General features: G+C 68.9%; 1 protein-coding gene across 1 annotated transcript in view; it reads left to right on the forward strand.

Annotated features, from left to right (window-relative positions):
- CROCC2 (ciliary rootlet coiled-coil, rootletin family member 2) overlaps positions 1–22,618 on the forward strand; it is a 72,607-nt gene that overhangs the window by 41,923 nt on the left and 8,066 nt on the right. Inside the window, 10 exon segments of the mRNA XM_076005403.1 lie at positions 2,405–2,518; positions 6,611–6,754; positions 10,500–10,717; positions 11,289–11,448; positions 12,099–12,236; positions 13,439–13,784; positions 14,013–14,179; positions 15,048–15,168; positions 15,709–15,842; positions 21,604–21,732. Coding sequence (XP_075861518.1) covers positions 2,405–2,518; positions 6,611–6,754; positions 10,500–10,717; positions 11,289–11,448; positions 12,099–12,236; positions 13,439–13,784; positions 14,013–14,179; positions 15,048–15,168; positions 15,709–15,842; positions 21,604–21,732 — 1,671 coding nt within the window.

Genomic DNA, 22,618 nt, shown 5'->3' on the forward strand with positions numbered 1-22,618 from the left:
AGCTACCCATCCACCCACCTACCCATCCACCCACCCACCCAGCTACCCATCCACCCCCCTACCCATCCACCACCTACCCATCCACCTACCCATCCACCTGACCACCCATCCACCCACCTACCCATCCACCCACCCACCCAGCTACCCATCTACCCATCCACCTGACCACCCATCCACCCACCTACCCATCCACCTACCCATGCACCCACCCACCCAGCTACCCATCCACCCCCCTACCCATCCACCACCTACCCATCCACCACCTACCCATCCATCACCTACCCATCCACCACCTACCCATCCACCACCTACCCATCCACCCACCTACCCATCCACCTACCCATCCACCTGACCACCCATCCACCCCCCTACCCATCCACCACCTACCCATCCACCTACCCATCCACCTGACCACCCATCCACCCACCTACCCATCCACCCACCCACCCAGCTACCCATCTACCCATCCACCTGACCACCCATCCACCCACCTACCCATCCACCTACCCATGCACCCACCCACCCAGCTACCCATCCACCCCCCTACCCATCCACCACCTACCCATCCACCACCTACCCATCCATCACCTACCCATCCACCACCTACCCATCCACCACCTACCCATCCACCACCTACCCATCCACCCACCTACCCATCCACCACCTACCCATCCACCCACCTACCCATCCACCTACCCATCCACCCGACCACCCATCCACCCACCGACCTCCTACCCATCCACCCACCCAGCTGCCCATACACCTGACCACCCATCCATCCACCCACCCAGCTACCCATCCACCCATCCATCCACCCACCCACCTACCCACCCACTCACCCATCCACCCATCCACCTACCTATCCACCCGACCACCCACTCAGCCAACCACCCACCCACCCATCTACCCATCCATCCACCCACCCATCTACCCATCCACCCATCCACCCAGCTACCCATCCACCTGACCACCCACCTACCCACCCATCCACCCACCCACCTACCCATCCACCCAACCACCCACCCAGCCAACCACCCATCCACCCACCCAGCTACCCATCCACGCATCCACCCACCCAGCTACCCATCCACCTGACCACCCACCCATCCACCCACCCACCCACCCACCTACCCAGCTACCCATCCACCCACCCACCCAGTTACCCATCCATCCACCCACCCACCCAGCTACCCATCCACCTGCCCACCCATCCATCCACCCACCCATCCACCCGACCACCCATCCATCCACCCACCCATCCACCCGACCACCCATCCATCCACCCACCCACCCAGCTACCCATCCACCCAACCACCCACCCATCCACACACCCACCCAGCTACCCATCCATCCACCCACCCAGCTACCCACCCACCCACCCATCCACCCACCCACCCAGTTACCCATCCATCCACCCACCCACCCAGCTACCCATCCACCTGCCCACCCATCCATCCACCCCCCATCCACCCGACCACCCATCCATCCACCCACCCATCCACCCGACCACCCATCCATCCACCCACCCACCCAGCTACCCATCCACCCAACCACCCACCCATCCACACACCCACCCAGCTACCCATCCATCCACCCACCCAGCTACCCACCCACCCACCTAGCTACCCATTCATCTACCCACCCAGCTACCCATCCACCCACCCACCCATCCACCCATCCACCCACCCGACCACCCACCCACCCATCCACCCACCCACCCAGCTACCCATCCACCCACCCATCCACCCACCCATCCATCCACCCATCCACCCAGCTACCCATCCACCCTCCCATCCATCCACCCACCCACCCAGCTACCCATCCACCCACCCACCCAGCTACCCATCCACCCGACCACCCACCCACCCATCCACCCACCCACCCAGCTACCCATCCACCCACCCACCCATCCACCCACCCACCCAGCTACCCATCCACCCGACCACCCACCCACCCATCCACCCACCCACCCAGCTACCCATCCACCCAGCTACCCATCCACCCACCTGTCCACTCATCCATTCACCCATGTACCCCCCATCCATCTACCCACCCATTTACTCATCCATCCATCCATTCATCCATCAGTCCATCCCCCCACCCATCCATCAGTCCATCCACCCACCCTTCCACCCATCCACCTACTCACTCACCCACCCATCCATCCGCCCTCCCAGGCATCCATCCACATGAGGGGGGCTGTCGGACAGGGTGGGGGCCCCTTGGGGTAGAAGGACCCAGGACCCAGGGTGGCTTCTGTGGGTGCCACCCCTCCTCCCCACGGCAGGGGTGTGGAGACGGGAGCTGCTGTGTCCACAGGGGGCTTTAGTGCTCTGTATTCTGCTGTGGCCTCCCGCCGCTCCCCCAGCCCCCCGCTCTCTCACACGTGCCCCGCCATGTCCAGGCGCTGTCTCTGAAGGAAGCCCAGCTCGGCCTGCTCAGCAAGGAGCTCTCCAAGGCTGACCGCGAGCGGGAGCAGGTGCAGCAGGAGGCCCAGAGCCGGCAGGAGCAGGCGGAGGTGAGCCCCGCACCACCCAGCCAGGGCGATGCCAGATCTCCCTCCCTCCCCCGCCTGCTGGAACCTCAGTTTCCCCTGGTGTCTCCAGGTCTCCTGTGGGGTCAGGACACTGTCTCGAGGGGCAGGGAATCCCAGAGCAAACCAAAGCTCTGTCCTGGTCCCTGCCCGTGGCCGTGAGTGCTAGGACTCCACCTGGCCCGGTCTTCCCTCAGCCCCAGATTGGCAGAGGCCGGCGAGGGGAGGGCCTGGCCTGGGCTGCAGGTGAGCTGGTGACAGCGAGCAGGCAGGATAGGGGTGGAGCCCAGGCCTGTGTCCCCTCCCGGCCATGCCAGCCCAGCCTTGCCGTCTGTGTACTTGAGCTGCTCCTAGAAAAGCACAGTGAGGAAACAAGCTCCGGCCCCTCAGACTGACCCCCTGGGGAGACCCCTTCCCAAAGGGAAACTGAGTCGGAGGAGGCTGCACTGCGCCCCAAGAAACCCTCAGTCAGAAAGGACACCGCCATTGCATCCCGAGCAGAGCCGGGGGAGGGGCACCCACCCAGGGCCCAGGAGACCCCCCGGAAAGCAGCTGGGGCCCTCAGCCAGCTGGGGTCCCCTGGGACCCCTGACTCCTTGTCTGGAGCCCATGTCTGGGAGGGGCAGGCAGCAGCAAGGAGGGCCTGGGGAGGGGCTCTAGGAGCCCTGCGCCTCCCCCCATGGGCCAGGCTGGGCACCCACCGCTGTTGCTGGCAGGGTGGCCTCTGGCTGCCAGAGCACGAAGGCCCCAGCCCATCTGTGACATGGCTCCAGGTCCCAGGTGGGCGATGGTGACAGTCGAGGGTCCAAGAGCCCAAGGAGGGCAATTTGCAGTCAGAGTCAGTACTGCTGTCCCCGGCGGCCGGCGGTGGGCTGGGCCTGAACGGACACTCAGGGCAGGAGGGACAGCCCCGAGGCGCCAGGGACATGTCCCCTCCCGTGGGAACACCCCGTGCCTGCCCGACCCCAGGCTCCGGCCTGCGCCCCACTGCCCAGCCACACACTGGGCCCACGCCCGCCTCCTGCCTTTGTCCTTCCAGCTCACGCCTGTGGCCGGGCCTGCCCGTTTTTAACCCTGCAGGTCCTTTTCCACCCTGGCTCCTGGCGTGTGCCCAGCCCCAGGGTCACTAGGTCGGATGCTCCATGGGTGTGGGACAGAAGACCAGCCACGGCACAGGGCCCCCAAGACTTCTCTTCTCGCTGCCTGCCCAGGGGGCGTGGGCAGCCCGCCGGGGGCCTCAGCAGAGCTCGGTCACTCTGATAGACGGGGACGGGGGCTTGTGGCCAGTCCCCGGGGTCTTGTGCAGCCGGAAGGGGTCTTGCAATGGGAGCCGGCTGCCAGGGGCTTCTTTAGCTCCTCCTGCCTGGCTCCACGGCCAGACCCTCGGCCCACTGAGCAGGGCAGCACAGGGAGCTGCTGGTGCCCGGGAGCCTCGCCCAGGAGGGTCCTGCTGCCTCCCTGGAGCCCCCAGCCCTGCTCCGTCCCTGCCCAAGGCCCCGAGGTTCCTTCCCAGGGCACAGGCCTGAGGGGTCTGGGGGGCCCCCCGGGATGGAGCTTAGAGCCAGGACTGGGACTGTGCCCCTCCTGCCCCACCCCTGGCCCAGCTGCTCCCTCAGCCCCACCCTGTGGGCGGAGAACCAGGAAAGCCCCCCGGAGACCCTGGGAGCTGACGCCTCCAGCTCGCAGAGGGTCTCCTCGGAGCCAGCGCTGGCTTCCGGAGCCTTCTTTTGTGCTGGCCCGAGTCTGGCCCTGGACTTGGGACCAGGCCTGCCAGCCAGCTGGGCTCCGCGGGGAGCTCATTAAGGGCTCTTTTGCCACCTCAGCACAGAAAGTGGAAATTAAAGCCCACGAGAGGGGCGGGGGGAGAGAGATGCGAGCCAAAGCACACCCGCTGTGGGATGACAGGAAAATGGGCCACCCGGGGCAAGCAGAGGGTCCTCCCCGCTGAGTCACCACTGCCGCCGGGCTCCCGGCCAGTGCCCCGGCCCCAGGTCCTCGCAGGGTGCCCTGCAGCCAGGCCTCACCGAGCACCCCACCGCGGGCAGTGCTGGGTCGTGTGGGGAGCCCAGGGAGACGCCTGCCAGTGCCGATGGGGCGGGGCAGTGCAGAGCGGTGGGGCAGTGCAGAGGGGGCGGGGCAGTGCAGAGCGGCGGGGCAGTGCAGAGCGGCGGGGCAGTGCAGAGCGGTGGGGCAGTGCAGAGGGAGTGGGGCAGTGCAGAGGGGGTGGGGCAGTGCAGAGCGGTGGGGCAGTGCAGAGGGGGTGGGGCAGTGCAGAGGGGGTGGGGCAGTGCAGAGGGGGTGGGGCAGTGCAGAGGGGGTGGGGCAGTGCAGAGGGAGTGGGGCAGTGCAGAGGGGGCGGGGCAGTGCAGAGGGAGCGGGGCAGTGCAGAGGGGGCGGGGCAGTGCAGAGCGGCGGGGCAGTGCAGAGCGGCGGGGCAGTGCAGAGCGGCGGGGCAGTGCAGAGGGAGTGGGGCAGTGCAGAGGGGGTGGGGCAGTGCAGAGCGGTGGGGCAGTGCAGAGGGGGTGGGGCAGTGCAGAGGGGGTGGGGCAGTGCAGAGGGGGTGGGGCAGTGCAGAGGGGGTGGGGCAGTGCAGAGGGGGTGGGGCAGTGCAGAGGGGGTGGGGCAGTGCAGAGGGGGTGGGGCAGTGCAGAGCGGTGGGGCAGTGCAGAGGGAGTGGGGCAGTGCAGAGCGGTGGGGCAGTGCAGAGCGGGTGGGGCAGTGCAGAGGGGGTGGGGCAGTGCAGAGGGGGTGGGGCAGTGCAGAGGGGGTGGGGCAGTGCAGAGCGGCGGGGCAGTGCAGAGCGGCGGGGCAGTGCAGAGGGGGTGGGGCAGTGCAGAGGGGGTGGGGCGGGGCAGTGCAGAGCGGCGGGGCAGTGCAGAGCGGCGGGGCAGTGCAGAGCGGCGGGGCAGTGCAGAGGGGGTGGGGCAGTGCAGAGCGGTGGGGCAGTGCAGAGCGGTGGGGCAGTGCAGAGGGGGCGGGGCAGTGCAGAGGGGGCGGGGCAGTGCAGAGGGGGCGGGGCAGTGCAGAGGGGGCGGGGCAGTGCAGAGCGGTGGGGCAGTGCAGAGGGGGCGGGGCAGTGCAGAGCGGTGGGGCAGTGCCGATGGGGTGGGGCAGTGCCGATGGGGTGGGGCAGTGCGGAAGGGGCGGGACAGTGCAGAGGGGGCGGGGCAGTGCAGAGGGGGCGGGGCAGTATAGAAGGGGGCGGAGCAGTGCAGAGGGGGCGGGACAATGCAGAGGGGGTCGTGCAGTGCGGAAGGGGCGGGACAATGCAGAAGGGGCGGTGCAGTGCAGAGGGGGCGGGGCAGTGCAAAGGGGGCGGGACAGTGCAGAGGGGGCAGTGCAGTGTGGAGGGGCGGGGCAGTGCAGAGGGGGCGGGGCAGTGCGGAGGGCCGGGGCAGTGCAGAGGGGGCTGGTCAGTGCAGAGGGACACTGCAGTGCAGAGGGGGCAGTGCAGTATGGAAGGGGTGGGGCAGTGCTGGGGGGCGGGGCAGTGTGGAGGGGCGGGGCAGTGTGGAGGGGGCTGGGCAGTGGCTCCTCTGCCAGGAGCAGGAGGCGGAGCCTGGTAGGGGCCCCGCCCAGTATTGCCCTCCTGCAGCATCTGGCTGGGGGCTTCCCGAGACCCGCACAAGGGCGTGGGCACCTGTCCTCCCGGGAGCACAGAGCCGGCTCCAGAGGGCCCACTCCCACCAGCCACTCACCTGCCCTGCATGGCCAAGGAGCCCGGCGAGGGCAGAGCTCACTGCCGCGTGCTGTCAATTGAGGGTGGGGCCTCTTGTTGGCCCAGTGGCCCTTCCTGTCCCCTTGGCACCCAGCAGAGCCTGCAGAAAGGGGCCAGGGCCTGAGACCCCAGCCGGGCCCTGCTGCCCACTGGGTGCCTGGCAGCCTGGGGACCCCAGAGGAAAGGCGCAGGGTGGGGGTGGGGGCCTTCAGGGGGTGCCCCCAGGCCCCTGCCTCCCCACGCACCTGGCATAAGCACCCCAACTCCAGCCCGGCCCCCCCACCCTGCTGCCACCTGGTCACAGGACAGCAACTGCCAGGCCGGTCCCTGGGTGCCACCGCGGCTCTCTGCCCCCCCAGGCCACCATCCGCGCCACGGCGGAGGAGCTGAAGGCCCTGCAGGCCCAGTTTGAGGGAGCCATCGCTGTCCACCAGAGGGAGGCCGCAGCTCTAAGCCAGAGTCTGCGGGACATTGCGGCCCAGAGGAGCGACACTGAGAGAGAGGTGGGGGACTGGGGGAGGGGAACTGGGGGGAGAGGAGGTTGGGGGGCTGGGGGGAGGAGAGGTGGGGAACTGGGGGGAGGGGAGGCTGGGGGACTGGCGGGGGTGGGGCGGAGGTTGGGGGACTGGAAGGGAGAGGAGACTGGGGGGAGGGGAGACTGGGGGGTGGGGGGAGGAGAGCCTGGAGAGCTAGGAGACTGGAGGGAGGGGAGGTGAGGGACTGAGGGGAGAGGAGGTTGGGGGGCTGGGGAGGGGAGGAGAGGTTGGGGGCTGGGGGGAGGGGAGGGTGGGGGACTGGGGGGAGAGGAGGTTGGGAGGCTGGGAGGAGAGGAGGTTGGGGGGCTGGGAGGTTGGGGGAGGGGAGGTTGGGGGAGGGGAGGTTGGGGGCTGGGGGAGGGGAGGTTGGAGGGCTGGGGGGATGGGAGGTTGGGGGGCTGGGGGAAGGGAGGTGGGGAATTAGGGGGATGAGAGGCTGGGGGGCTGGGAGTGAGAGTGTGGGGTGCCCGAGGAGGAGGGCCCCACTGCAGGAGGAGAGGAGGGTAGTGGGGGGTCGCACACCTGGCCACGGGGTGCCCACCCGAGGTACTGAACAGAGACGGCGCTCTCAGACCGCAGAGACAGTGCCCGGCCCCTGCCCGCAGCGGGCGAAGCCGACCCCTCATTTGTAGTGAAAAGAAGGGTCGTGTCTCAGCTTCTGGAGTGACGACTTTGGCTTCAGGGGAGAAAGTGGGCTGGACCTGACTCGGGGTCCTGGCCGGGTAGGGCTGGAGCTGCCCGTGGGCTGTGGGGCTTTGGTGGGGGTGGGACCCCACTTTGTCCTGGGGGGGCACGGCACACTTGCCACTCTCAGCGCCGTGGGGGGACGCAGCGCCTCTGGGAGGGCAGCATGGAGGGGTTGGCCAGAACCCCTGGACCGGTCCAGCCCTCTCGATCCACACGCAGCCGAGAAAACCGAGGCGGGGAGGCCCCAGCTCGGGAGGCACCTGTGCCCACAGCAGGGACGCGGCCTTGCAGCTCCGAGGCCTCCCCGAGAGGCAGGCGCGACTTGGGGGCGGGGCGGAGCCAGCCCCTGTGCGGAGAGACCCCCATCTGACAAGCCTGGGGGAGGACCCGGCCGTCCGCCCCGCCCCGCAGGAGCAGGGACCCCTGGGTTTGGGCACGGGCCGGGGAGGGACTGGACTTGGGTGCTGAGGGCAGGGTCAGAAATAGAAGTGGGGCTTTTAGGGGGTTTTCAGGGGTGACACGAGGCCCAGGAGCCACAGGACGTGGCGTGGGGTGTGGCCGGCCCAGCAGGCGGGCAACCTCGGGTTCTGAGAAGACGTGACAGGTCGGGGGACGCCTGTGGGCAGCAGGGCCGGGGGAGGGGGGTCAGCCGAGCCTGGGGGGCTCTCAGGGGCAAGGGGGCCTGGAGCACCCCTGAGCTGCGTGCAGCTGCGCACACGAGACCCCGAGGCCGCGGCCGGCAGGGGCAGAGTGGGGAGGGGGCTGGGCCTCCCCAGGCACCCCGAGGGGCAGGCCGGGTGCCGGAGAGGAAGGGAACATGATTTAACATGACGGGCTGTTTATGTTGGCCCCGGAGAGAAAGGTCTCCTTTCAACAGATTTCAAAGTCAGGCCGGTCGCGGCCACACGGGGAACAGATGCGGTTTCCAAACGGGGCTGCGGGCGGGCGGGAGGCCGGCTGTTTGTTCTGCGGGGTGAGGGAGAAGCTCAGGCCTCGTGGGAAGTTTGGGTTCTCTGAGAGGCGGCCCCAGAGAGGGAGTGGGGTCCCCAGAAGGGAGAGCGGCACCCCGAAAGCAAGGGAGGCCGTCGGAGGCTGTGGGGCCAGCAGTGGGTCAGGAGGAGCAGGGCCCTCCCAGGCGCCAGGCTGGCCCAGGGTCGCCATGGAAACCGTGCATTTTCACAGCCCTTAAATGGCTCTTGCAGCCCTGCCTGAGGTCCACACATGTGTGCACGGACACACATGCATAAGCCATGTATGGACACGCCATGCACACCGTGAGAACACATGCACCTATGTGTATGTGCACACCCAAAGTGATAAGTGCACGATGAGCACACGCATGCACACCCCACGCGCTCACACGTGCACACAACATTCAGGCCTGTAAACACCCACGGGTGCCACGCAGTGCACATGTGTATGCACAAGAATGTGCATCAAACACACACATGCGTGCGTGCACATGCTCACACACACACACCTCTCGAATGCATGTGAACAGACACACATGCACACCGAGCACACACGCCTGCACACGTGGGCCAGTCCCCATGCAGCCCCCTCTGCCGCCCCGCTGCCGCCCTCCTCCCCGCAGAGTTCCGGAGCCGCCTCCCTGCAGGAGATTTCAAAAGAGGCTGTTTATACAATTTCTAGTAAAGAAATAATTATTATAATCACATTAAGCGATTTGGCTGTTAAATTCCTGTAAAAGGGATGGTTGTTCTCCGGAGGCAGAGGGGCGGGCGGGCCCCCGCCTGTTTTGCTTGTTTTTGCCTCCCCTGCCTGGGAATGAAAACAGCGTCCTTTATGACGAATGGGCCCTCGCAAGGGTCCCTGACCTTCTGGGCGGATTTCTGCTGAGCTCGCGGAAAACGCTGCACACGGCCGTGGCTCCCACATGCGGGGGTGGAGGGGGGCGGGGGCGGCCCGGCCCTTCCCCAAAACAGAACAACAACAACAGCGGCAGGCTGGGGAGCCGGGCCGGCCGGGCCTGGACAGCGGCCCGAGGAGGCAGCCAGCAGAGGGTTTGCTCTTGGCAGACGGGGACTTGACGTCGCTGAGCCATTGCGGCTCCCTCCGTCAGCTGCCCCTGCTGGCTCCCGCCCTCCTCCCCTGGGACACGCCAGAGCCAGCGTGGAGCCTTCTCCACGGTTCCTGGTCAGGGCCGGCGGTCTGGCCAGGTGGCAGGGGACCAGGGCCAGGGCCAAACCCCGGCAAGTCCCCGCAGCCGCTGCCCCAGGTCTGAGGCCTGCAGGCTGCGCCGTCCTCCCCCCCCCCCCAGCCACTCAGGGCTCTCCTGGACGCCTTGCAAGGCCTGGTGTCTGTCCCAGGGCAGGGACTGACCTCCCCCGCACACTTCACATGACTGCATGGACAGCAGGCCCTGCCTGCAAGGCCTGGGTGGTGGGAGGGCACCCAGCAGTGGGGGGGTCACACCCTGGGATGAGGACTCATGCCTGTGGCCCCCCACGGAAGTGCAGAGTGGCCCGAGGCTAGCAGCTGAGCTGCCAGGTTGTCAAGGCCAAGGTCAAGAGGCACATGGCTGCCAGTGGCTCCAGAGCCCTCCCGCCTTGGCTGCCCCCTACCCCAGGACCGAGAGGCCTGTGCTTCTGTGGACAGAGCCTCCAGGATGGCTCCCACGACAGCAGCCACCTCCTGCCCGGCAGGGGACGGCCGGCCTCCCCTCGGGCTGCAGGGGGATTCTGACGTGGGGATGGCCATTGGGCAGTGGCAGCTGAACGTGGGGGGACAGTGCCCACGGGTCGGCAGAGCCACGTCCCAGGCAGGCCCTGCCGGCCAGTGGTCCCGTCCCGGCGTCCCGGAGGGGAGTACAGGCAGGGCCAAGCCGGGAGGGGTCGGGTGGGGACTGCCCGGCCTCCATACAGGTAGGGAGAGGTGGTGCTGGGGGCAGGGGGAGCTCATGGAGGCCCAGGGCCGGCTGGGACACTGGTGGCCACCAGACCAGAGTCAGTGCCTGGTGGCGGCCCCGGCCCGGCCGGCCCCCAGAGCTGCGTTCTTCCCCCAGGCGGAGCGGCTGCGGGCTCAGCTGGACGTGGCCCGGGAGGAGCTGGCGGTGCTGCGCCAGGAGCTGCAGGGCGCCGAGGAGAGCTGCGAGGGGCTGCGCAGGGAGGCCCGGGAGGCCCGCCGGGCGCTGGGCAGCGAGGCCGGCGAGCTGGAGGTGCTGCGCCGCTCCAACAGCGAGCTGCGGGCCGCCCTCCGCCGAGCCGAGCAGGACAAGGCCAGGTAGGGCAGAGCCCGCCGCCCACTGCTCACCGCCCCCCCCTCCCGGGCCTCGTCGGGGACACGCGGAGGGGGCGGGGCGTCCACAGTGGAGCAGATCTTGGGGGGTGGGGGCACCAAGCAGGCCTCTTGCTGCAGTGCTGGCCCTTCGGGGGAGCCCTGGACACGGCAGGCCTGTCCCCCCCTGCAGGGAGCACCCGTCTGGCAGGCCAGGCGGCCACCCCCGGGGCACAGGGGAGGCCCAGGCCGAGGGCCAGGCTCCAGGCAGGGCCCTGTGGGGCGGCCAGGTGGGACGGCGGCTTGCACAGGGCTGGCAGAGGTGCCGGCCGGGCTGGGTGTTGGGAGTCTGGGAGTGTGATCGGGGGTGACGGGGTGACAAGGCGTGGCCACTCGGGGCTGGGGGGACGTGTGTCCGAGGTGACAGGGCCCTGCAGAGGCCGGGCCTGGGGACACTGGAGCGCCAAGCCGGTCACTAGGTGGGCAGAGACCTGGCAGGCCGCTGGGACGGCCGCCCCTTCAGGGAGGGGCTGGGCCCCCGGCTGGCGTCCCCGCCCCAGCTCAGGACGCCCCTCAGTTTTCAGCGGTTGGCGGAGGAGAAGGGGCAGCGGCTGCTCGTCCTGGAGGCGGCGGGCGCGGCGGCGCAGCGGGAGGCCGGGGCGCTGAGGGCCGGCCTGCGGGAGCTGCAGCACGAGCAGGGGGACACCCGCCGGGAGCTCCAGGAACGCGGCAGACAGGTGGGCGGGGGGAAGGGGGCTCCCACACCAGCCCCTGCAGGGACACCTCCCGGGGGTCCCCGCTCCCTGCCAGGCCCCCCGGGGCGCCCCCAGGCCCGGACCCAGCCTTGCTCTGACGGCCGCCAGAGCTCTGGCCCAGACGTGGGCCCCCAGGTGACAGGCCCAGGGAGGGCAAAAGCAAGAGGAAGAGGAGGGCAGCGCAGCGTGTGGCAGTTCACTGAAGCCCCCGAACTCAGTGGCCGAAAAGCATCTCCATGCTCACAAGCCCCGTGGGTCAGGAATCCCGCCAGGCACGGAGGGGACGGCCTCGGCCAGTGACGGGGCTGTGGGTGACGCCCCAGGTCTCCCCAAACCCTGGCTTCCTGGCGGTGTGGCGGCCCCGGGGTGGCTGGCGACCTAATCACCACCCCACCTGCGCCCTAATCCATGCACACCTGCGCCCTAATCCATGTGCACCTGCGCCCCACCGAGCCCCCCCCCCCCAGCCCCAGGTCCTCCGAGTGTCCCGGCCCCAGAGAGGAGGCGCCAGGCAGGGTGACGGTTCCGGGGGCGGGAGCAGGTGGGCTTGGCCTGGGCTCCCTGGGTGTGGGCCGTGTGAGCCCAGGACTGGAAGCCGGGTGACCGTGGTGGTGCCGTCCCTGCTCTCCCAGGTGAGGATGCTGCAAGCCGAGATCCAGAGGGAGAGGCGCGGGCGCGGCGAGCTGCAGGCCCGGAGGGCGCGGGAGACGCTGGAGCTGCAGAGCCAGGCGGCCGAGGCGGAGGCCGCCCTCGGGGGCGCCCGGACGGAGGTGGGGCGGCCAGGCCGGGGAGGCGCCTGGGGGCGGTGGACGCGGGGGTTGGGGGCAGCAGGGCAGGTCCGGGCCGGCCGTCTCCTCGTGGCCCCCGTGGGTCCGTCACCTCCCACCGTCCTGTGCGCAGCCGGGGAAAGGACTCGGAGTGGATCCAGGTGACGCCGTGACCCCCGACCCAGGGGGTGTTAGAAAATGGCAGGCTTTGAGCCCCGGCGGAGGCAGGGAGGCCCCAAGCGGTCGGTCCCCAGAGAGCCCACACCAGCCCACGACACCCACCCTGCACGCGTGTCCCACGGTCCCCTCTGCCCAGCCCAGCGCAGCCCATCCATGCCGTGTGCTCAAGGGCTGTGCTGCACGTGGCCGGGCCGTGGACCCCACAGCCGGAAAGGGCCGAGGCTCGGTTCAGACCCAGAGCCACACGAGTGACCGCCACCACACCGGGGAAGGTGGGGCTCACTGCCCATGGCCGTGGGACCCCACGTGACCTGTCGTGGAGGGGTCGTGACGTGGCGGCCACCCACGGAGGGAGCTGAGACATGACCCAGCTCCCTACTGCCACAGGGAGGCAGACCCGGTCCGTCCAGCCAGGAGCCGCCCAGGGCTTGAGGCCCAGAGACCCAGGGAGAGTCCTGGGAGGGCAGGTGGGCCGGGCCGCCCTCTCAGCCTGGCCACGCCCTGGCCCTGCAGGCCCAGGTGCTGGGAGCCGCCATGTCCTCCCTCCTGCGGGCCCAGGTGCTGGGAGCCACCATGTCCTCCCTCCTGTGGGCCCAGGTGCTGGGAGCCGCCATGTCCTCCCTCCTGCGGGCCCAGGTGCTGGGAGCCACCATGTCCCTTCCTCCTGCACGCCCCGGTGCTGGGAGCCGCCATGTCCTCCCTCCTGTGGGCCCAGGTGCTGGGAGCCACCATGTCCCTTCCTCCTGCACGCCCCGGTGCTGGGAGCCGCCATGTCCTCCCTCCTGTGGGCCCAGGTGCTGGGAGCCGCCATGTCCTCCCTCCTGCGGGCCCAGGTGCTGGGAGCCACCATGTCCCTTCCTCCTGCACGCCCCGGTGCTGGGAGCCGCCATGTCCTCCCTCCTGTGGGCCCAGGTGCTGGGAGCCGCCATGTCCTCCCTCCTGCACGCCCAGGTGCTGGGAGCCGCCATGTCCCTCCCTCCTGCACGCCCAGGTGCTGGGAGCCGCCATGTCCCTCCCTCCTGCAGGTCCTGGGGCTGCAGCGGAAGTTGGCGGAGGTGGAGGCCATGGCGGAGGCCCAGGGGCAGCAGCTCCACGAGAGCCGGGAGGCCGAGCAGACGCTCCGGGCCGAGCTGCACGGCGTCTCCAGGAAGCTGCAGCAGGCCGGCGGCGCAGCCGACAGCCTCCGGGCTCGCCTGGACGGGGCCTGTCTCCAGATCCACAGCCTGGAGCAGGAGCTGGCCCGGGCCGAGGGCGGCAGGCGGGACGCGGAGGCCCAGCTGGGCCGGCTGTGCTCCACGCTGCGCCGCGGCCTGGCGCTCGGGGGACAGAGCCCCTCGGCCTCCCCCCAGCGGCCAGGCTCCCCGGCCAAAGGTCAGCATCCTCCGTGGTGGCAGGCGGGCTCCTGTCCCAGCTGCGTCCCCGGCCTGGCGCACCCCAAGCCCTCTGGGGCCTCACGACCCACACAGTGGGGGGCTGGGCCGCGCCAGGCAATTTGGGGAGCCTGTGCCACACCCTGCAGGTCCCGTGGGCAGGGGAGGCAGAGGGACGGGGGAAGGGCGCCCACCTGCCCCTGATTCTCGCCCACGACCCCTCCTGCAGGCTCCGACGGCCCCCCGGCTCGGCCTGGGCCGCAGGGCACCAGCCCCCCCGCCAGCCCCCACTGGCCCCCACGCAGAGACCACGGAGCGGTGGTGGTGGACGTGGCCTCTGTGCGTGATGCCCTGGGGGACCTCGTGCAGAAGCTTTGGGACGCCCAGCGGGGCCGGGTAAGAGGCGCCTGGGTCACCTCCCCACCCTGGGGTGTCGGGGGGACGGGGAGGGATGCATCCCCTCCCCATACTGCAGTGGGCCTGTCCCTCTGTCCCTGGTCTGCAGAGGCCCTGGTGGGGCCTGTGGGGCCATGTCCAGACAGTCCCTGTTTGTCACAACGAATCCAGTAATGCCACCGTCCCTTGAAACCCGACTGTGGCCAGTGGCCGGGCGCCGCCCCTCCGTCAGGCCAGCTGCAAAGGCCTGGAGCCAGGCCCACCGGGACGGCCATGTGGCCGGGACAGGGCGTTCTCCATCCCATGCTGTTCCCTGAAGAACTGTCCCCAGGGGCAGGGACACTGCAGGACAGACCTGCCAGGCCACCCTCAGCATGTGCCCAGTGACCCCTCACCTGGGGGCCAGGTCCCCAGCGGCCACTTACCTGTGCTCCTGGCCCCAGGGCTCCCCCAGAGCGACCTGCGGGCTGTCCCCTCCCAACCCTCCAGGTGACAGGGTGGGCACGGGACTCAAGTGGGGGGGGGCTGTGTGAAAAACAATCGGCCACAGAGTCCTGGCCACGGGTCCTCCGTGGACACCTGTTTCCTTCGGACCCTGTGCAGCCCCAGGTCCTGGCCCTGCTGGGCCCCCCCGACCCCCAGGCAATGGGCCACACCTGCCAGCCCCCCACACTGTACCGGACACCTGGACCCCATGTAGCCACCTGCCCTCCCCAGGCCTGTGGGTCAGCTCAGCCACCCAGCTCGGCCCAGCCCCCGCAGCCCACGGCCACCTGCCCTGTGACCCCAGGCTAGACCACAAGCTCTCCCCGGCCCTCTGCTTGCCCCCCCTTCCCAGCTGCCCTCTGACCTCCGCCCTCCTACCCAGAACGACTACCGTGTCCAGGCAGCGAGCCTGAGCAGCCGGCTGAGCGAGGCTGAGCGTCAGCGTGCCCAGGCCCAGGGCCACGTGGGGCAGCTGCAGACGGCCCTGGCCCAGGCCGAGGAAGGTGACCCCCTCCCCCACCACTCCGTCCCCCGGGAGTGACATTGTCCCGGCCACTGACCACCGTGAGCATGTGGCCGCTGGCCGCTCAGGGATGGCCCCGGGCAACGCAACTCTGAGGCTGCCCAGCACGCGGCTCTGGGGGGGCTTCCTGGGCAGGGACGCCCCCTTCACAGGGGGACCGAGTCCGAGGGCCACACGAGGCCCCGTCCCCTCCCGCCCGCCGCAGGGCCTTGGCCCTGGCTGTGCCCTGCCTGGCCCCCGCCTCCCCGGCAGCCCGGCCCTTGCGCAGGGAGGGCCCTGCCCTGCTGCCCTCCACCCTGTCCCAGGGTCTGCCAGGAGGGCGGGCGCAGGGGCGTGGTGGGGAGGGAGGGGAGAAGCCGGGGAGCAGGACGGGCGGTCAGGGGAGCGGGGACCCTAGGCCGGGCGCCCAGGGACCCTTGAGGAGCCTCTCCCCTCCCACCGTCCGGCGCTGGTCGCCCAAGCCCACCAGCCTGTGGACTGCGGGGGCCATGGGGGCCCTGAGCCACCTGCCTGCCCACAGGCCGGCGCCGGGCAGAGCGAGCGCTGAGCAGCACCCAGGCGTCGCGGGCCCTGCAGCGGGAGGCGCTGCGCAGGCTGCAGGCCGAGCACCTGGCGGGCATGCGGGCAGCCGGCCAGGAGAAGCAGCGGCTCCAGGTGGGGTGTGCGGCAGGGTGGGGGACCTGGGCGCAGGGACGTGGGGACAGGCCTGGGTCACCCTCACAGCCTGGGAGGAGGCCGCAGAGCAGGGGTGGGGGGGGACCTGGGCGCGGGGACATGAGGACAGGCCTGGGTCACCCTCACAGCCTGGGAGGAGGCCGCAGAGCAGGGGTGGGGGGGGACCTGGGCACGGGGACGTGGGGACAGGCCTGGGTCACCCTCACAGCCTGGGAGGAGGCTGCAGAGCGGGGGTGGGGCGGGGGGGGGACCATGGGCGCAGGGCAGTGGGGAGCCGGGCAGGTCCCCGGGGACGGTGGCCTCGAGGTCATCCGAGTGTGGGCACAGGGCCCTGGGGCCATGCTGGTGCAGCTGTCATTACAGTGGTCCCAGCCCTTCCCTTACAGACTGGGGAAACTGAGGCCTCGACCCTGGTGACACAGCAGATGAGGCCACAGCCCCGGCCTCCCAACCCTTCCTTCTTTTGGAAGCCACAGCGGCAGGCACAGCGGTGGCCCTGGCCTGACTCAGGGCTCTTTGTGGGTCACATTCTGCTGCTCCAGGACTGTCTCCAGGCCACGGCTCTCGGACACAGGAGGGGGTTGGGCAGGGTGCACTCGGGTAAATGCGCCGCGTGCCGGGGCCGTGAGGGGCGGTGGCGGCTGCGTCTGTGGCTCTCAGGTGAGGAGCAGCCAGGCCTGGGAGGATGGGCGCTGGGCCGGGCCGCCCTCCTCACGGCCGGCCGGCGGGAAGCCCTGTGCCCGCCCCGGGCCCGGCCCAGCTGGGTCACTCTGGAGCTCCCTGCAGACCTCGGAAGCCTAGGGGATGGTGGGGCCTGGGTGGCTGCCCCGATGGCCGGGACCCGGGGCTCCCAGGGGTGTGCTGGGAGAAGGGACTGTGCCGGGCTGCACGGGGGCGACTCAGACTGCGGGTCTCCCGCCCCAAGGCTCGGGGTGCACACGCAGAGACCAGGCCTGGGAGCCTGGCGGCCACGGAGGCCACCAAAGGGCAGTCAGACCCGGGCCAGCATCCAGGGCCCGCTGCCCCTGGGGAGGGGCCTCCCGCAGGGGAGAGGGGAGAGGGGAGCAGCAGAGAGCAGAGGCCGGGCTGCCGGAAGGTTCTCTGGAACCTCAGCGCATTGCTACTCGTCCCTGACTTCTGCTCACGTCTCTAAAGAAAGGAGCTCCCTCTCGCCGGGTAGGAGTTGGGGGTGGGAGGCGGCGCCGGGGCCTCACGCACCCCGTGTCCGGCTGCTTCTGGCGCAGGGCAAAGGCGGAGAGAAGGTTCTGGGACCCTGCAGCCCGGGCGTCCCTGGGGAGCGTGGGGGCCGGCATGGGAGCCAGGACTGCCCTTTTCTGAGCCGGCAGGGAGGGCAGGACCCACGCGTCCTGCGGTGGCCCCGTCCCGGTCGTGCCCTGTGTCCCCCGGCCACCCGCCTGCCAGGTCCCTCACGACCGCGGCCCGCATCCCCCGAGAGGCCATGGTGGGCGAGAGCTGATCCACCCACCCCACCCCGCGGCCTCCCCCGCCCTCGCCCCTCCGTGCCTGCCATGGTGTCGGGGTGCCGGGCTCCACTTGGGGTCTCCGCACACAGCTCCGAGCCCCCCGGGCGCCGCTCGACCTGCTCCAGGCCGGTTAGTTCTCGCGCTTGCTCTAGAACCTGCTCGGTGTTTTCATTGAAGTCTGCTAAGATCTACCGGTGTCACGTCCATTTTTTATGGTGATTCTGGCAATCATCGTTGCTCCTCTTTTTAGGCCAGGCTGGCTCCATCTGCCCTCGGGAACCCTCAGGGTTTCTCCAGCTCTGAAAGTTGTTCCTGATTTCTGAGGTCTCCCGGTCATCGTGGCGGGGGTTTGGGGAGGGATTCGGACACACCAAAGTCACCAGCTGGCTGGAGGCCCCCCCCCCCCCCCCCGGCTTTTGACAAACGGCAAAGCCTGCAGGGAGCTCAGGACCAAGGTGCCTCCCGCAGGCAAGGGGGCTGCGCGTGGCTGCCCCTCTCACCGCCCCTCCCTGCACCGGGCCAGGTCGAGGGGACCCAGCAGGCAGGCCTGGCGCCCCTCCCGGCCCTGCCAAACCGCCAGCGTGTTCCCGCCCGAGCTCTCATCGGACACGATGGCTCCTTTCACTTTCACGCATTGGTGTTTTTTTTTCCCCCTCCCGTTTCACATAAGCCAACGTGTTTGTTAAGGGAAAGTTAATTAAAAACACATTTCTCTAATTAAATGGTAGGCCGTGCTATGCAAACAGTGAGATTCTTGTTTGAGAGCAAATCCCTTCCCGTTTCCAGGGCTACCCTGGGAATTCGGTAGAACAACAATGCAGACCTGAGCCTCCGGCCAATGCGCAGCAGGGGGCCCGGCGGGCGGGGGGCCTGGCACCCTCCTCGCCCGATGCCGTCCTCGCAGTGGTGCCCGGGCCAGCCTCGGTGGCTCAGAGGGGCTCGCGGCGTCCTTGGACTCTGGCCCAGGCCGGGGCCCCCTCCCTGCGCCCAGCGAGCCGGGTCCCCCCACCGGCCACTCACACCTCGGTGTCAGCCGCGCCCGCCCTCCCCTCCAGGGCTCGGGCTGTAGGAGCCACATCCGGGCGTCCACGGGGCCGCCCAGGGGTCTCGGGGCCGCCCAGGGGTCGTGGGGCCGCCCAGGGGTCGAGGGGCCCACGCCATGGAGCGGAACCTCAGCTGGAGCCGGTCATTCCCATTTTGCCAGAAATGTCTGCGTCCGTGATGCCTTCGTCTGCCGCAGTGTTCAGACGTCTTCATGTTCAGGCCGTTTTATTTTACGAAGTGAATTGGTGGCTGTCCGTCTGTTCCCACTACCCGGAACGGTCAAACTAGCACAGGAATTAAGTTTCCTAAAAAGTGAATGGGGCCGGGCGCGGTGGCTCACACCTGTAAAACTAGCACTCTGGGAGGCTGAGGCGGGAGGATCGCTCAAGGTCAGGAGTTCGAGACCAGCCTGAGCAAGAGCGAGACCCCCGTCTCTACTAAAAATAGAAAGAAATTAATTGGCCAACTAATAAATATAGAAAGAAATTAACTGGACAACTAAAAATATATAGAAAAAATCAGCCGGGCGTGGTGGTGCATGCCTGTAGTCCCAGCTACTCGGGAGGCTGAGGCAGGAGGATCGCTTGAGCCCAGGAGTCTGAGGTTGCTGTGAGCTAGGCTGACGCCACGGCACTCACTCTAGCCTGGGCAACAGAGCGAGACTCTGTCTCAAAAAAAAACAACAAAAAAACCCCCGAACTTCCTGCAAACGTTCTGTGGCTCCTGGTGTTGGGAATGACCGATTCCCTCTCCGACCCCTTTCTGTGGGCGGCCGTTCCGTCTCCACCTCTCCTGGGTCGGTTTCCGGCATCTGGGGCAGGGCGTCCGTCTGATGGCGGCCAGGGCCTGTGCGGACGTCCACGTGACGTTGTGGCCATCGTGCGTCCACGCTGCGCGGTCCCGTCCCTCCCTGTCCCCTGCGCCAACACCTGCACCTGTTCACGGCCGCGTCTTGGTCTTCCCCAAGGGTCGACTGGTACCGTCCCCTCACTCCTGTCTGGTTCATTGATTTCCGGCTTTATCCGTGCGGACGTCCCCTCCTCGTTGTCTTTCCTGCTGTGAAGTCTCTGATTCCTTGCGTGGCGCGGTGGCTTGGCCACGCGTGGGCTTTCTCAGTGTCGGCAGCATTCAACGTCCCCGCTCTCTCCTTAACTGTGTCCCACAGGTGTTTGATGTGAATTTTTTTCCTTCTAACCAATTTTTTGGGGGAATTTCCATTTTTATTTTTTTCTTTGATTCGAAGGTTATTCAAAAGCGTGGCCGCGTGCTGCGCCTCCTCCGGGCGGGGCCGTGGCTGTAGGCGGTGACCACGGTTTTTTTTCTCTCTCCATGATCGTGTTCCCGGCTTGTCAGCTGTTCGTGGGCGGTTTGCTGTTTCAGGTCTGGTTTTGTCTATTTGTTTGTGGTGTGTTTGGGGGAAACCGGACAAGCTAATTGCACGGTTTACAAGGAAGAATAGACGGCTGAGATTTTCCAGGAAAATTGTGAAAGCGATCGTGAGGCCGGCTGTAAACTGGTCTGGCCGAGGCAGGGGGGGCTGGCACGGGGCAGAGGAGACGGCGAAACGGGACGGAGCGCGGGGTGGTCCCGCCGGCCCAGACCCCGACTCCCACGTGGGGGGATGGCTTCGGCCCCCGCTGCGAGAGGACCCTGCGGGGCTGGTTCCGTTCCAGGACTGGCCTGAGGGCAGGACCAGGCCGGGAGCCCAGGGGGTCCCTGGGAGTGGCCGTTTGAATGTGCCCACTGTCACCCAGTGGGGAAAAAGGTGCCAGGCTGAGGACCTGAACTCCGGGGGCCGGAAGGATGGGTTTGGGGTGTCTCGGCTCCGAGCTTCCTGGCGAGGGACATGGGGTGTTCGAGGAGACCTCCGCCGTCTGCCGGTGCTCGCATAATTCCTTGCAAGACCCTCTCTTACAAAACCCCTGGGACGGGGACATGGTGGAGTCCACACCCCCGACAGCCACCCTCCCGTCCTTACCCCGGGCCTGACAAGGACGCTGTCAGAGCGAGTCACACTCATGCCACAGATGGGGAAACTGAGGCGGGAGCCCGGCGTCTGCCCCCTGCCCAGCACCCAAGCCTGGGGGCTCTCGGGGCACCTCCTGCTCCCCAACCGCGTGGCCCCTCCGGTCTGTTCCAAATTGCATGCCCCGTTCTGCCCCGTCTGTCCCCCTGGAGTCCCAGCTGCCTCGGGCTTGCGTGTGGCGCCACCGTGGCCCGTGGCCCCCGTCCGCCCTCCCGTTCAGCCGCCCTCTGCACCAGCCCACCGTCCCCAGAAGGGCCGGCTGCTCCTCCCGCAAAGCCCCTGAGAGGGGTCACAGGCCGGGCACTCGCCAGCAAGTCCCAGCCACAGGACTCCTTTGTGCCTTCTGGAACCTTCTCCAGGCCCAACAGCACGCTGGCTCCAGGGCTCAGCAGATGCCACCGGCACTGTCCTCCCTCCAGTGGGCTCAGGGCAGGGGGGGATGGGGGCAGGACCTGAGCGAGCGGGGGAGGGGGCCGCATCCCCGTGGCAGCCGGGGGCTGGGGGGTGGTGTGTGAGGGTCGGTGCCGCGCAGCCTGGCGTGGGAGCAGGGGCTGCCGGGGACGCAGGTTGGCGAGGTGGCGAGGGCAGGGCAGTGGGTGGGGACTGCAGGGGTGGCACGTGCCCTCAGGCCACCATCTGGGCCGTGAGGACATTGAGGGCCGAGCCGAGCGCAGGGGGCAGTGGGGGGGGCATGGCCATTCCCCCTCCCGGGCCCCAGGGCTCCCCGCACAGCTGTGCCTGAGCGCCGGGGTCCCCCGGGTGCTGCTGGGAGCAGGGGCAGCAGGCCCGAGCTAAGCAGGCTCTGAGCACCTCGGGGAGGAGGACCGCGGTGGCCTTCGTCCCGGGCAGTGGAGCCACAGAGGGCAGAGGCAAGGCAGGGCAGGGTGCACGGGAGCGTCCTGAGACCACTCTCGCTGCCGCGGAGGAGCTGCCGAGCCCGAGCCTGGGCCTCCCTGCTGGCCGGGCCTCCCGACCCCGGCTCAGGGCTCCTGGGGGGCCTCGGCCCTCGTGGTTACCTTAGCAACACAAACCACCTCATCCACCCACACCGCTGTGCGCCAGGCCCGTTCCTGCCTGTCCACATCCTGGCGACACAGACCTGCGGGACAGCCGGGCAGGTGCCCTGCGCCTCCGTCCCCAGGAGCCCCCCAGGGTTTCCAGGTGGGCCTGCGTCTGTCTCCCCCAGGTGCAGCTGGACGCCCTGCACCAGGCCCTCGAGCAGAGCAGGCGGCACAGCCAGGGCCTGGCCAGAAAGCTGAGGCTGCTGGAAGACTGCAGGTGCCAGGAGGCCGCGGGGCTGGAGCCCCTGCAGCAGGTGAGGGCTGGGTACGCTGTCACCAGGAGGCGGTGAACGGCTTACCAGGAGGAGGCCCCGCGTTCCTTTGCCTAGTCGGTCCCTCACGTGCAGGGAGATGCAGGGAGACGCGGCAGGCAGGTGTGCACACCTGCAGAGGCCCAGATGCCACCTGAGCCCCACCCCCAGATGAGAAAGCGGAGGCCGGAGGCCCACGGGGAGCGGAGGGCTGGGGCACACCTACCCCAGAGGGTCCGCCATGGACCTGCAGATCAGGGGAAAGAATAAGCCGGGCCCAGAACCAGCCTCCGACAGAACGCTGGGCCCTCCCACCCCCGGCCCACGGTGGCTCCTCTGGGCAGGTGCGCGGGTCACACGGCGAGCAGGAGGCGGCAGAGAGCGCCCTGCGGGAGCAGATGGTAGCCCTGCGCGCGGACCGGCCAGTCTGCAGGGGGGCTCTCGGGGCTGTGCGCTGGGCTTGCGCAGGTAGGGCGGGGGGTGGCGGGCGGTGGGAGGGGTGCAAGGACGGCGCCTGGCCGGGCAGGCGTTTGTGGGGGCACCTAGCAGACCGGCCCGCGCGGGGCCAGCCCCAAAGCGGGGGTCCCTGTGGATGGCCACGGCCCTCGGGGTTGTCACCGTGATGTCCGGGGTGGCACCGCAGGCCGTGGCAAATCCCCACCGTGTCCTGGGACAACACGCTCCACGAGACGCTCCTGTCCGTGGTGGCAGCTGCTCCTGCCGCAGAGACCCGAGGGGACGACGGGCAGAGAGGGTGGGGCCCGCACAGCTCGCCCCGCAGCCCCTCCCCCCCAAGCTCCCGGGGGAAGGGCAGGGTCCGGCGGGCCAGGTTGGCCCCGACGAGAGACCAGGGGAAGCCCACGTGGTGGAGGGGTGAAGTCCAGGTGAC

This window comes from Microcebus murinus, chromosome 8 (assembly GCF_040939455.1).
Source record: "Microcebus murinus isolate Inina chromosome 8, M.murinus_Inina_mat1.0, whole genome shotgun sequence".
NCBI classification, from domain to species: domain Eukaryota; kingdom Metazoa; phylum Chordata; class Mammalia; order Primates; family Cheirogaleidae; genus Microcebus; species Microcebus murinus.